General features: G+C 43.3%; 1 protein-coding gene across 2 annotated transcripts; it reads right to left on the bottom strand.

Annotated features, from left to right (window-relative positions):
- Positions 1-642: 642 nt before the first annotated feature.
- Positions 643-15,790, bottom strand: LOC143718485 (uncharacterized). Of its 2 annotated transcripts, none has more exons than XR_013196396.1 (5): positions 15,499-15,790; positions 2,115-2,160; positions 1,933-2,024; positions 969-1,079; positions 643-862 (listed from the first exon to the last, which is right to left on the bottom strand). XR_013196396.1 is itself a non-coding variant. In XM_077209544.1 (5 exons), the coding sequence occupies exons 1-5, from the start codon at positions 6,301-6,303 to the stop codon at positions 705-707; spliced, it is 471 nt and encodes a 156-aa protein (XP_077065659.1). In that variant the 5' UTR covers positions 6,304-6,413; the 3' UTR covers positions 651-704. The 2 variants fall into 2 exon arrangements, 1 of the variants encoding a protein (XP_077065659.1); XM_077209544.1 differs by lacking the exon at positions 15,499-15,790 and adding an exon at positions 6,092-6,413 and having other exon boundaries at positions 651-714.
- Positions 15,791-16,143: the final 353 nt, after the last annotated feature.

A 16,143-nucleotide genomic window follows, 5' to 3' on the forward strand; every position in this document is an offset into this window, starting at 1 on the left:
TTTAATGTACAATACGAGATTAGCACCAGTTCAGCATATTATGTTGAAATACTGCTCTATCAAACTTAGTCAAATCAAGGATTCCACTAAAATGACTAGAGATTACATCTGCCAGCCACATACTCACGGCAGATTATATAAAGGTCTGTAAGTGGAGTGTTGGGATCATCTGCCAGCCACATACTCACGGCAGATTACATAAAGGTCTGTAAGTGGAGTGTTGGGATCATCTGCCAGCCACATACTCACGGCAGATTACATAAAGGTCTGTAAGTGGAGTGTTGGGATCATCTGCCAGCCACATACTCACGGCAGATTACATAAAGGTCTGTAAGTGGAGTGTTGGGATCAGTCTGGTGTATAAGAGAGTTAAATTCTGCCAGTTCCTCCTCATTCAAAGGACACTCAAACTCTGGGACCAATACTGCACCATCCACATTTTCTCCGTCATGGTCTGCTGCTACTTCCCAATCTGGCTCTTGACTATTCTATTTTGCCGCAAAATAGAGTAAGAGAAAAAATTAATTAGGAAACATGTCATTGCACTTAATTTATAAATGAAAAAGATTTATGTCAGAGAACAACCTCAAGATTCTCTGGCTGATCAATTTGTGTCTGCATCAACCCAATGTGCTACTTCTGCTCTGGGCTCAAATTTCCCTCTGTGCGTAGTGGATGGTGGTTCCAGCCAGCAGCAAAAATCTCTAAGTCTGCCTTTAGGTTAGGTAGAAATATGAAGTGGACACAGAAAAGGTCCGTGCCAGAGGACAAATCAAGTTGGTGATCTCTTTCCAGGCTTTGTAGTGTATCACAGTACTTAGAGGTGACACAGACCCTTACATCACGCCATAGACGTTCAATCCTATGAATGTGAGAACAGTGCTAAAATGACTAAAAGAGAAGTCATAGAATTATTTATTTTTTTTCTATTCATCATTACATTTATATTTTAAAATGATATGGTGCACCTCTGGTTATGAACACTTTTTCCTGTCATAAAGCTCCCACGGTCAGTTCCACGGACTGAAAACATGAACTTTGCTATTTCCACATTCTCCACCCCCTGGTCTGCTCTGACTCTGGAATGAATTAAATTATTAAATATTAGTTGGAGAATTAGGAACATTGAATGAGGGCAAAGAGAAAAATACAATCTACCTCTATATCAGAAAAGTAGAGAAAAACAAATTTTTTTTGAGAGTGAGAGCCTTAAGTGGGATAATAGATTAAATTAGAGGTTAAAACATAAGACGGATGCAATGTAGCAGCTACTTAACTGAACCATGTGACATATGTAGATGAGAGTTCTTTTGGATTTATCATTCAATCATATATCATCAATATTATCATCCACTCATTCTCATGTTGTTTTAAACCTTTATAAATAAAAAAAAATCAGAACATGAAGGAAGATATTTTGAAAAATGTTGATAACCAGACAGTTTCGGTTGCCATCGTTATCCATTGTATAAAAAATACAATGAAAATCGATGGAAACAAAACTGTCTGGTTATCAACATATTCAAAATATCTTCCTTCATGTTCTGAAAAAAAAAAAAGTATAAAAGTTTAAAACAAAATGAGGATAAATAAATTTAAGACAATTTTCCTTTTTGGTGAATCTCGTTAAGTCTTTATCAAGTATGCTTGCTTAGTTTGCAAGCTCCTTTAAGAATAAATAAATGTGTTTTACCCAACCAGTAATTGCATATAGTATAACAGAATATAATCTGCTGCCATGGTTTGTTTGAGGAGACTTAAACACAAACTCTCCTGACCATGTTATGTATTGGAGAACAAACTGAATGATGAATTTTGACTCTTAAATTATTCTTATTATTATTAAAAATTGAAAATGTGTCTGAATAGCTCATGCAACTTTGATGTGAAGAAATGCTGGATAATGAAGTGGTTTTTCTTTCAAAAACTGACCTTGAGGGTACACCATATCGTTCAGTTGCCTCTTTGAAGAAGCAAAGGGCTGTCGATGCACGGTTAACTGTTGCAGCATTCAGGCACATTATCTGTAACACATGAACTTGGTGATACAACCATCCATCATATAAGAATTAGCCTAACTGCAATGACGGAAGAAAAACAACAGGAGTCCTTACCTTCCGGGAGTATCCATCCACTGCTCCAAAAATGACAATGTTATACCTATTAAGCAGGGGGTTGAAACAAAATGAGCATTTTGTATCATGATTTCTACTAATACTATGCAAGTAAACATGGGTTTATATTACATTTTCGCCCCGTTTCACATACAGGGCTTAAACCACAGACTAAAGTGCATGTTTGAGTTGTTTTAACTGCACTGATATTTATTTAAATATGTTAGTGCCATTGTTTTGTCTCAAGATGCACACCAGTAATGTTTATAAAAGCTGGGCCTATACTTAAATGCCATTATCGAACCAAGGCATAAACCTGACTTAATCTAAGCCTTACCTGTGAAACCAGGCCTTTAACTATTAATGTTTCATAACCAAAATATCTTAACATCTTATGTTAACCCTTCGGAGTCTTGGGATATTTTGGCTGTTTTTGAGTACTTTTTATTTTTTTTATTTTGCGACATAAACAAATGTTTACCATACCAATATTGGGTATCATTTTTTTCAGCACAACATCTCCTATATGACCAGATAATTAGTTTTTCACTTTGATGTACTGTATCAACATACTGGACCCAAAATCACACAAAAAACACAAAATCCGAATTGAAAAATTATAGTTTTTTTACTACAAAAAACACAAACATGCTCAGTGAAGCATTTTAAAAGGTTTAAAATATAAACACAAGTTGTACATGGCAACATATACAGGAACAATTCAGATATAATCAAGCTATATACAAAAAAAAAAAAGATTTACAAAAAAAAAGCGGGTGTAGCCATAGGCTTTTTTTTTTTCTTTCTAGCTTTGCCACTTTTTAAAACAGTTTATGCACACAATTATACAGAGAGCTATATTTAAGGCCTTGCATTCTCAGAGTATGAGGGTTCCCAAATAGGGCAAATACAACATAAAAAAGGTAAAATTGAGATAAAATCAAACTATATACAGCAAAAAAGCAGGTGTGGCAATAGGCGTTTTTATCTTTTCTTTTTTGCTTAGAAACTCAAAACAATTCATGTACAATTACACAGACAGCTAGATTACAGGGCTTTCATTCATTAAGAAGGGTTCCTAAATAGTGGAAATATACTATAAAAAAGGTGAATGAACACAAAATCAAACTATACATACTACTATTTACAACAAATATCAGGTGTTTTTTTTATTTTTTTATCTGTGCCACTCCTCAAAACAGTTTCTGTCAACAATGAGACAGAGGGCTACATCACAGGCCTTGCATTTCCATAGTGTGAGGTTCCTTTTCTTCTCCACTTGCCGGCAATGATGTCAGATCCTGCGGCCTTGTGTGGCTTTCTCTTTGACATCTGTAGCCACGCCAATGGCAACAGGAACATGGTCGGTGCTCCTCTGGATGGCAACTCCTGTCTTGTCCACTCCCCACAGCTGGGACACCAGTTCTTCCAGGAAGTTCTTGTGTGTCATGTGCTGAACCTGTTGTGTGTGGCTTATCTCACAGTGTAGGATGTAGGCATTTGTTGTAGCAATGTCCACAAAGTGCAGAAACAGGGTACGGTACCAGCGAGCAGTTCTGCGATGGGTCGAGTAATACTGGAGAAGCTGGTCTGACAGGTCAACCCCTCCCATGTTCTTGTTGTAGGCAACGATGGGGGTAGGGCAGGGAATGTCTTTCACTGCCCAGTGTCCATCTCCACCCTTCACTCTCCTCTGGACAGCCTCACCAGAAAACGCTGGATGGATTGTGGAGCACAGCGACACCTCCCGTGTGTCCATCCACTTCACAAAGACCAGGGGGCCCTCTCTGATCCATCTTATGGTGCCTATCTTGGATTATTTGTTGAGGGCATTTGCTCTTTTACTTGGACACCCTTTCCTGTTGTCCCTGTAAGTACCACAGGCTCCAAAGTTAATGTTAGCCAAACCAAGGAACAGTTTGGGGCTTGTGTAGAAGTTGTCCATATAAATATGGTATCCTGTCCCAAGATGTGATGGCTGAATGAGGTCAATGACAGCATCATACGACAGTCCATGCACGCTTGGTGTGTGTGACTTGCCCACATACAGGTTGAAGTTGAGTGTGTAGCCATTACTTGACTCTGCCAACACAAACAGCTTGATCCCCCATTTTGTTGGTTTGTCGCCCTGAATCTGTCTCTTGTCATGACAGTGGCTGACGACAAACGGCACAGACATGAAGTGGTTTTTTCTCCAGTAGTCCTGGAGACTTGGCAGTGACACTAATGATGTGTACATGAGGAGACCTAGGTATTTGTATAGTTCCTCAACTTCAACATCAGTCCATTTGTACTTATTCCCCATTCCCTGTTTTTTTGCTGCCTGCTTGTTGGTGTTTTTGCAGAGTGTCTTCATGGTATTCCTGGTAAAGTACAGCTGGAACAGGTCCATTGGTGAGTGTACTGAATGCATATTCACCTGGGCTCCTGGTGTTCTGCGGGGCATGAACCTACTGGTTTGTGGGGCAGTATCAGGATCACTCTCGGTTTTCCAGGGCTCAGAACTGTGGTGTGGCTGTCCTGACTTTGCTGGAGATCTTGATCTGGTTTGACTCTTCCTTCCACCCCCTCTCTGTGTAGGCCTCTGTCTGCTTGTTGTCGGAGTGGTAGATGAACCAGGCTGCTCATCATCTCTGTACATGTCAAGACACATGTAAAATGATTAAAGATTGTACATCAAAGTACAAGATGCTCATTGGCACATATGCACAACAATTACAGTGAAGAAGTCGTTGGCAATTAAATTCTTGTTCACAAGAGCCACACACACACACAGACAAAGAGACACACACACACACACACACACACACACACACACACACACACACACACACACACACACACACACACACACACACACACACTGACACACACACACACACACACTCACAATATAATATACAATAAGCTAGCAATAAATGTACAGTACAATACACAATGTACAATAACAGACAGACACACACAGACAGACAGAGACACACAGACAAAGACACACACAGACAGACAGACAGACAGACAGACAGACACACACACACAGACAGACAGACAGACAGATACACAGACATACACAGACACACACACACACACACACACACACACAGAGACAAAGACAGAAACACACACACACACACACGCACGCACGGAAACACACACGTGCGCGCGCGCACACACACACGCGCGGGCGCGCACACACACACACACACACACAATATAATATACAATAAGCTAGCAATAAATGTTCACAAAAAGTTTGTCTCACCTCTCGTTGTGAACCACAAAAGCCGAGTCGTCAATCTCATCATCACCACTTTCTGATTCCGACGATGAACTGTAAACAGCGTCCTGGTCGTCCAATCGATAGAACAAGTCGAGGGCTTGTTCAACCGAAAACATTTGCTTCATTTTACTTCCACAAAAAACTCTAAATCTACTCCTAAACTACCTAAACTATCTACACTACTCCACTCCTCTAAACTAGCAATAATATCTCTCTCAGTACGTCTCTCCTTGTCAACTCTGTCAATCTCCCGCCTTTCAATTTCGCTTCTTTGCTCAGTTGGCTCCTCCTCCACTCCCTAAAGTGTGCAGCCTGAAGAGCAGATTCAGCAGATTTACACATTTTTCTCCGTTTTGTTTTATGACAAAAACCGACAAAGTTATTAGAATAAATGCAACGCCTGTCGCATCCCATCTTGCGTTCTTTTACGAACGCGTCAATATTTTTCAATATTTTTTTATATAAAGTTTAAATGATCATATCTCCGTTTTTACTTGGTCAATCAACACAAAACAAAAAGTAGAATAGAGTTTTAAGCCAGCACTTTCGACAGAAGTGGACGGCAGTGCTCAACGAGACTTTGTTTTTATGCTTCGACGTCTTAAACTGGTCATGTGACTTGATCACGCCGGCGTGATCGGCGACTCGGAAGAGTTAATAAATAAGAAATACTAATAAAAGTATATGACAATGGCTCAACCTTATTAACTTGTGATTAGTATCCACATGCCAGAGAGACAGGGGCCCTCTTACAGAATATGTGCGGCGTACCACACATCCCAATCCATACATTCTGGACAGGACTCCTATCGAATCCACTTCATGCATCGAAGCAACTACTCTTCTCAACTGAATGTGAATCCCCATGGACTGAAGCCTGCCTTTGACCATTCGGAATCCAGCAGAGGGCATTTCATTTTTAATCTGGGCAACCAATCTATTGAGGTCTTGATCACTGAGATTACTGTATTTTTTTGTGGAAAGACCAAACTCTTTGATTAGTCTACTGACAGTGCAACATTAAACTCCCAGAAGTTTTGCAATGTAGTGTACAGAGAAGTTTAGTTTGCAAAGTTCAGACAAAGTCTCTATTTCAATGTTATATTTCGGACGCCCTGTCCTGCTCTGTCTGTGGGGCTGTATATTCGATTTGCTGTCTGACAAGGGAAAAGAGCTCCTGCAGGGCCTGGATGACTTGTGATGGCACATCAACATGTCTTGACAGGGTCTGAAATAAGTACATTTCTTGGCGACATGTAAATTCCAGAAAATCAAGATCAACTGGTGATCTTATGAGAGCTATTTCCAATTTGGACAGCAGTCTTGAAAGAATTTGAAATCTCAGAATTTCCTAAGAACACAAAGACAAATAAGTATCAGTAAGCAATCTTTTAAAATAATACTGTTAGTCTACATTCCACTAATACAATGAATGACACATTTACTTTAACCATAAAAGTGTTATATATCCAGGGAATACCAAACAAACTCACACACATGTAACCAGGTTGAAATTATATTTTCTTTTTTTTGTTGAAACTTCACCAAATCCTGATAAATATTGAATAATATGTGTTTTATTAAGTTCATAACATGTTTTGTACGGTTTAGAGTATATTCAAACTGAAGTGTTAATACCTGTACTGTCGCTTTAAGAGGTCTCAGTATTACGACGTCAACTCTGCGCCTCTCTCAGTTCACGCTTTGCTCACTGAGAGGAGGTAATGATTTTTCCGCTGGTTATCATTAAGAGTTTATTTCGTTTTGTAGATAATATAATATAACCATATGCAGTTATAAAGTGAATGCTAGTCTTAAGAGTGTAAACATGCAGCCGTGTTGTCAAAATGTAAGCCCTGTAAATACACTTTTGCAAGTTATACGGGAGACACATGTTTTTCAGTGCTACGGGGTTTCCTGTGTGTTTATTTGCTAATAGGAGACTGACGAACTACGTGTGTGGAAGAGATTGCATGTTAAAGAGCATTTTTCTGTCTTCTACTGATTTGTACAGATACCACTGCCATACGGCTTGCATTAAAGAAGCAACCAGTAGCTGTTTGTAGTCCGGGTCCTTCCTTCCATCCATCAGCCTAGTCACAATCACAATCACAGAACACAACGCAGATCACGCAGACGTCAACGGATGTGCATTTAGCCAGATATACGGCAGACCACGCACACCCGTTACAATGGTGCCGTGACCTTTCCAGGATTGGTCTAAAGATCGACGTCAGCTCGTTCACCGAGGGAGGCTGTTATCACTTTGGATACTCAGGTATTTCTCTGGACTGTGCCAAGTATTTCACTGGACCTTTTTTTTTTTTATATATATAGTTAAACCCACGAACTGGGCTGTTTCAGCGAAGACCGGACATAAAAAGGAGAAAAAAATATTGGCCAATATAACAACATCTATGAGACTGAACGATATGGTTGTTCAACTTTGTTATTTGATGCTCTTTGATTTTTACCACATTGTTGCTGATTCTATTTGATTTTGTTTTTCTCAGTTTCATTTGTGTGCAGAGTGACTGAAACATGGCAGAAGGTAAAACATATTCAGTTGAGAGTGAAGGTGATGATGCCGAACGTGCTTCCTTTGAGTGCCAGTTTGGTGTGGGTAGGGGGTTTCTCCATCGACCTCTAGAGACCAGAACACCAGGGCCTAGTGTTGCAGAATTAGGCTCTCCACGATTTACCTCTACCCGATATGTAGATCATGTCAGGTCAAGGCAGGGTGAGCAAAGCCCAGACTTAGGTTCACTAATTACACAGTTAGCTGAACAGCTAGGCAAGTCAATTACAGCTCAGCTACAATCTGACAGGGCCTCACATAGCATCACAACACCCACCCCTATACAGCCTACAGAGACGACGCTACCTAATGTTAGTGTCATCATGCGGTCAGATGCAAGGGAGCCACCTATATTCAGAGGTGACGGCTCAGACAAGTTTACAGTTCACGAATGGGAAAATCTAATGTCTTTGTACTTAACGAAGCGAGCAGTCCCAGTCTCTGAGCATTCGCAAGAAATCCTGGCAAGGCTTATGGGCAAAGCAGGGGATGTGGTAAGGATAAAGCTGCGGAATGACAAATCTATTGACCACTCTGCCAATCCTCACATAATCTTTGACATTCTGAAACATTACTTTAGCAAACTAACGTACTCAAGCATGCCTCTAGCGGATTTCTATAATACACTGCCCATGCCAGGTGAAGACGCTATGGAGTATTGGATCAGGCTGAATAAGACAGTGGATGTAGCAGTTGAGTGTCTAAAGAGACAGGGCCGTAGCATCGATGACCCAGGCCATGAAGTCAGCATGATGTTTATTAAACACTGCCCTGATGAGTCTCTCGCAGGTGTTTTCAAGTTCAAGTCTGCAGAGAAATGGTCGGCCTGTGAAATCCAAGAGAGGCTTGATGAGCACATGCAGGGTAAGAAGGCTCGAGCTGCAGCTGTTAAGCCACCTGAGTCATGCACAGCAGTGCACAAAGTTCACTCCCAGTGTCAGGTGCCTGTGACTGACTCACCTGTTTCGCACATCGCTGTTCCTGTAACTTCCCCGAATATTGCTGGTGTCGACAATGACTGCATGAAGAGCTTGGTAAGCTTGTTAGACCGACTAGTCACACAACAGACACAAGTGCCAGCTAAATTCGTCACTCAAGCGGCTTTGCCACATTTCTCCCAGAGGGCATGTAGGGTCTGTGGGACTCCTGATCATTCAACACTGTCTCACTGCAGACGGGAAAACAGATGTCTGAAGTGTTTATCCCCTGGTCACTGGAAAAGGGACTGTCAGCAGACCAACCAGCGCAACCGCTTTCAGCCTGGCGACGGTGCTGGTGGGCAAAATCAGCAGTTAAACTAGGAGACCCACACCCGGGGAGGGGCGGTGTGGGTAACGTGGATGAATCCCTCTTTGACACCTGCGACCTGGCAAACCTGTATGCGGATAGTTGCGCTGCTGCACCTAAGGGGTCCCGCATAGTCATCCAAGCTGCTCAGAAGATCCAAGCCTTTGGCGAGCTGTTCTACACACCTGTCCTTGTCAATCACGATGTGCAACTTACAGGCATGTTAGACTCTGGCTCGATGGCATGTAGCATCAGTGAACACGCAGTTGAGAGACTCAGCTCTGCCGGTGTCTTGCCTGAGAAACAGCACCCTGAAGAGAACATTGTCCTGATTGGCTGTGGTGGCTTGCAGGCTCGGCCTGAGGACTTTAATGACTTGGAGATGCAGATTTACGGTGTTCGCATTGTTGTACCCACCTTGGTTGTGCCCGGTCAGCATGACGATCTCATCTTGGGCTCCAATGTCATTAAACATCTGATACGGGTCCTGAAAAGTGACGACGGTTACTGGGATATTGCATCCAGACATGACCATCAGTCTGAACCTGAGGTTGATCGCTTCTTGTCGATGTTCACCAATGTCGAACGCTGGAGAGGGATTGCAGCCCCGGAAAAAATAGGCACTGTCAAGCTCACTCAGGCGGTGACACTCCTACCCAGACATGAACACTTGGTTTGGGGCAGACTACCTGCTAATGTACCTATGTCACCTGGCAGCACAGTTGTCGTGGAGCCGACCAGTTCAAAGGCCGTGCCACGAGGTGTGCTCGTAGGTCGTCTTGTCACACCTCTCTGGGGTGATGGGTGGGTGCCAATGACAGTTGTGAACACTTCTGAGAAAGCGATCACCCTAAAGAGAAATTGCAAATTGGCGGATGTATCTCCATGCTTGGCAATCGAAGACCTAGATGCATTCCAGGGTCTACAGGTTGCAGAGAAACCAAATGACACAGAGCAACAACAATCCCAGGCATTTAAGCAACGGCCTAACAGAGATAAACAACCAGATGCAAAGAATCCGGGAACTAACATCTCTTCCAGTGCCTGTCCTGATACTCCGCTGACAAAGAGTTTGGTTGAGTTAGGCCTTGGCGACATTGACATAAGCTCGTGTCAGGTTAGTGAAGCCTGTAGGTCTCAGCTAACGCAGCTGCTAACCGAATACCAGGACATCTTCTCCAAGCACCCACTGGACTGTGGTGAAGTCCAGGGGTATACGCACCGCATTCATCTCACTGATGATCGGCCTTTTCGCTTACCATACAGGAGAGTTCCCCCAGCCCATTACCAGAAATTGAGGCAGGTTCTCACTGATATGGAGGAGAGAGGGATTATCAGGAAGTCGTCAAGTGAATATGCTTCGCCACTGGTGATGGTGTGGAAGAAGGACGGTGGGTTGCGTATTTGCACCGACTTCAGGTGGTTGAATGCCAGGTCTTTAAAGGACGCCCATCCATTGCCACACCAGTCTGACTGCTTGGCTGCCCTTGGTGGCAACTGCCTCTTCAGTACAATGGACCTCACCTCTGTCTTTTTCAACATTCCGATGCACGAAGACGACAAGAAATACACAGCTTTCACGACTCCCCTTGGACTGCATGAATACAACCGTATGCCACAGGGGCTGTGTAACAGTCCGGCATCCTTCATGAGGATGATGACTGGGATCTTTGGGGACATGAACTTCACGAAACTCCTGTGTTATCTTGATGATCTTTTAGTCTTCGCACCATCAGAGGAAGAGGCTCTGTCCAGGCTCCACACAGTGTTTCAGAAGTTACGGGAGAACAACTTAAAACTGGCCCCTAAGAAGTGCTATCTGCTGCAAAAACAAGTCGGCTTCCTTGGTCATGTCATCAACGGTGGGGGTGTGTCCGTTGACCCCACCAAGGTGGAGGTAATTTCTAGAATGAAAGTTCAAGACCTGATGGAGAATGATGAGTGCACACCCTCTGTTCGGAGGATTAAATCATTCCTTGGCATGGTGTTTTATTATCAGCACTTCATCCCAAACTGTTCCTCCATTGCAAAACCTTTGTTTGCACTAACGGCAGGGCAAAAGAGACGAGGGAAGTTGGCGAACGACAGGAGGTCTCTCGGTGTCTATCGCAAGCTTACTCCTGCAGATTGGTCTGTGGAATGTGAGGTCACCTTTGACCAGTTGAAAACCATGCTGTTGGAATGTGTCGTACTTGCCCACCCAGACTTCGATGAACCATTTATCTTGTCAGTTGACGCGTCATTGGACGGGCTTGGTGCGGTGCTGTCTCAAGTGCCCCAAGGGGAATCCAAGGCCAGACCTATTGCTTTTGCGAGCAAGACACTCAGTGCATCACAGCGGAAATATCCTGCCCATAGACTGGAGTTCATGGCTTTGAAGTGGAGTGTATGCGATAAGTTTAGCCACTGGCTGAAGGGGCATAGCTTCACTGTTTGGATGGATAATAATCCACTTACTTACCTTCTAACTAAGCCAAAGCTTGACGCGTGTGAAATCCGCTGGGTGTCTAAACTTGCATCGTACAACTTTGATCTCAAACACCTGCCTGGAAGGAGAAATGTGGTGGCCGATGCCCTGAGCCGTGAACCTTTTTCAAAATCCATTGGACGGAGGCTGCTGAAGGAGCCGTATTCCAATCTGATTCAGGTAGCCAATGCAGTGGAGGAGGATTCTGTGCAGGATGTTTTCAGGGTCAGCTGCCAGTCCCAGACCCACAGATCTATAAACAACTCTGTGTGTAATGCGGCCGAGATCAGAGCTCTTTGTCAGGCACACTGTGACTGGGTGGATGCGGCAGAGTTCAGAGCACTCTGTTTAGCCCAACACGTTCAGCAGCTATCAAGTGGTCTGGATCTTTTGCCAGTGCTCTCTGCCCAGGAGCTACAGTTGAGTCAGCAGCAAGACATTGTCATCTCTCAGGTTTTGCCCTTCATTGCCACCAGGAGGCGACCATCTAGGCGAGAAAGGCATGGTGCTGACTCAAATGTACTCAGGTTGTTCAAACAATGGGACAAGCTGGAAGTTCGTGATGGTGTTTTGTATAGGGTGACAAGGGACCCTGTTTCCAAGCAGAAAAGATCCCAGTACGTGTTGCCTCAGGGTCTAAAGGATAAAGCGTTGTCAGGCATCCACGATTTGGCAGGTCATCAGGGTCAAGATCGTACTCTTTCACTTGCGAGGCAGCGCTTTTATTGGCCTGATATGGAGAAAGATGTACGGGCGTATGTCAGATGTTGCCAAAGATGTGTGGTTGGAAAAACACCGGAACCTGCTACTCGTGCACCCCTGGAAAGCATCAAGAGCTCTGCCCCAATGGAGTTGGTGTGCATGGATTTTTGGTCGGCAGAAGACAGCAAGCTGCGATCTGTGGACGTTCTAGTTGTCACCGACCACTTCACCAAACTCGCTCATGCATTCCCATGTCCCAATCAAACAGCAAAGCAGGTCGCAAAGAAGCTCTGGGATAATGTGTTCTGCGTTTATGGTTTCCCTGAAAGGATACATACTGATCAGGGCGCCAATTTCGAGAGCAGTTTGATTGCAGAGCTACTCCGGCTGGCTGGTGTTGCGAAATCCCATACAACAGCCTACCACCCAATGGGCAATGGGGGGACAGAGCGATTCAACCGCACTTTGGGCAGTATGCTCCGTACTCTTCCCCTCAAAGAAAAGCACCAGTGGCCTCAACAGATCCAGACCCTCGCGTTCGCTTATAACGCCACTGTTCATGAGACTACAGGCTACGCGCCCTTTTTCCTCATGTTTGGGCGTGTCCCTAGACTGCCAGTTGACGTCATGTTCAAGCAGGGGTTGAATGACCCTGGAGTCGTTGACTATGACTCGTACGGCAAGTCTCTGCTTTCCTCTCTGCAAAGTGCTATGGAGATCGCCCAGAAACACTCATCAGCCGAGCAGCAACACCAGGCCCGGCAATACAACAGACGTGTCAAGGGTACTTCCCTGTCTGTAGGTGATCGTGTTCTGGTGGCAAATAAGACAGAACGTGGGAAGAGAAAGTTGGCCGACAAGTGGGAGGATGGGGTGTACACAGTTGTGGGTGCGAATCCCAGCATCCATGTCTACAAAATACAAGATGCAAATGGACACACAAGAGTTGTGCATAGGAATCTGTTACTTGAGGTCAACTTCCTGCCATTCCTTGGGATGTGTCAAGATGAATCTGAACATGCTGGTGACGTGTCATTGGAAAGTGAGGAGTCTGATCAGGAAGATTGCGACTCTGGTGATGAAACAGCTATTATGGTTGGAGTGATGCCTCAGGAAGACACTGCACAGGACTTGTCATGCTCTGGGGATGAGACGGAGCCTGCAGTCTTGTCGCCTGGAGACTGTCCCGAGTCTAAGTTGGCTGATTCACAAGAACTAGTCCCATCCAGTCCAGTTCCTAGTCCTGCTAGGGTCATTGTTGACAGTCCATCCACTGCACCTGCACCACATGTTGACACCTCAGTTCGCACTGACTCACACTCACACAGTGGAGCGGATAGCCACATTAGGACACGTGCAGGGAGACTGGTGAAGTCAGTTAACAGATTGATAGAGTCAATGATTCAGAAACCATTTCAAAAGGGTCCAAATATTTTATTTAGTGACTATTGAGCTATAACATATGTTGAAAGTTTGTATGCACTGAGATTTTTGGTTGAGTGCCAAAATTTGAGTGATAGTATGTGTACAAATGTCTACAGGATAATATTTTCTGAGGTCAAGTGTTGTGTGGCGTACTAGGCGTCACATTAATCTAGGGGAATTTAGAGACCTGATCAACCTCTTTCTTTCCTGAACCTCGTATTTGAGGTAACCTTTAAGTTAACTGTGGACTAGGTCTACCTTTTCACTTGTGCCAGTTTGTGTCAGTAGTAGACATTTCCTCCTGTAAGACATTCCTCAATCAGGATGTTGGTGAATTTCAGGAGGGGTGAATGTAACCAGGTTGAAATTATATTTTCTTTTTTTTGTTGAAACTTCACCAAATCCTGATAAATATTGAATAATATGTGTTTTATTAAGTTCATAACATGTTTTGTACGGTTTAGAGTATATTCAAACTGAAGTGTTAATACCTGTACTGTCGCTTTAAGAGGTCTCAGTATTACGATGTCAACTCTGCGCCTCTCTCAGTTCACGCTTTGCTCACTGAGAGGAGGTAATGATTTTTCCGCTGGTTATCATTAAGAGTTTATTTCGTTTTGTAGATAATATAATATAACCATATGCAGTTATAAAGTGAATGCTAGTCTTAAGAGTGTAAACATGCAGCCGTGTTGTCAAAATGTAAGCCCTGTAAATACACTTTTGCAAGTTATACGGGAGACACATGTTTTTCAGTGCTACGGGGTTTCCTGTGTGTTTATTTGCTAATAGGAGACTGACGAACTACGTGTGTGGAAGAGATTGCATGTTAAAGAGCATTTTTCTGTCTTCTACTGATTTGTACAGATACCACTGCCATACGGCTTGCATTAAAGAAGCAACCAGTAGCTGTTTGTAGTCCGGGTCCTTCCTTCCATCAGCCTAGTCACAATCACAATCACAGAACACAACGCAGATCACACAGACGTCAACGGATGTGCATTTAGCCAGATATACGGCAGACCACGCACCCGTTACACACACACACACACACACACACACACACACACACACACACACACACACACACACACACACACACACACACACACACACACACACACACACACACACACACACACACACACACACACACACAAAAGGCTAAGGGAAGGAGCTGTGAGTGGGCCACATTTCTGATAAAATTACTGAAAATTCGGTTCCTGCAAATGCTGAGGTCATGTGACTCTTAGATCGCTATTAAGCAATAAGTAACATGTTGTGAGAAAACAACTGACATAATGGAAAATGTTAATATCTTTAACACATTTATTAATTATTTACACAGAGAAAAAATGTGTCTAGCTATTTTTAGTTTATAACATCAAGAGTTGGCTGTGTTACCTTATCTTAAGTTACACATGTCAATTATGTAAAAATCTCCTAAATATTTAAATCACTTACATGCAAACTTGGATCGGCCATTATAGAAGAATCAGGTCAAAAGACATCCTTATATCGAAAACATAAACAAAAAACACATAAAAAAGACATCAGGCATTTGTAAATGAACAATTTTGTGTTAATTCTACCTAAATGATAAATTTAACATATAAACACGTGTGTATAACTTTGAAAGAAAACGTACCTTCTTAAGGTCTGTCACCCCGCTTTCTGTTTTGAGTGTCTTCGTTCGGAGAGAGCCAACAACAGTCAATCGCAACAGGAGGACATCAATCACGGCATAGCAACCAATCAAAAGATTTTCAGGTCTGAGCCCCGCCCCTTAAAGTGTTAAAACTGACTCGTGTGCGTAAAGATTTCAGCTGCCCGCGTGTAGATAAGAACTCGAGCGTGTGTTCAAATCTGCGCGCGCGTGTAGGAAAGAACTTGCGCGTGTAGAACCTGTCAGGACTCGCGGCTGTTATTTCTGCTTGTGACTTGTTAATTTGTGCGCACAATCACATTTTTTGTGTTAATTTATGCGCACAATCATATTTTTTGTGCTCCAGTTTGGGATTTGAGAGTTCTGCATGTTTACATTTCACGTGCGAGCTTTGTCACGTTGCTCACACTGTTGCAATTCACTTGCGCGCTGTGTTTATGCGCTTGCGCTGTTTTGTCCACCATTTGACGCCATAGAGTAAGTCAAATACAATCTGCAACTGCAGCCACCACGTCCGGTAAAACAACATTTCATATCACTATTCTTCAGATTTTTAAAATATAGTCCCATTTACAGTGTTATGGACTAACTAGAAAGCCTGCACACTCTGCTACCCTGTATCTGCAA

This window comes from Siphateles boraxobius, unplaced genomic scaffold (genome assembly GCF_051911475.1).
Source record: "Siphateles boraxobius isolate OS27281-9 unplaced genomic scaffold, OSU_SipBor_1 61, whole genome shotgun sequence".
NCBI lineage: Eukaryota > Metazoa > Chordata > Actinopteri > Cypriniformes > Leuciscidae > Siphateles > Siphateles boraxobius.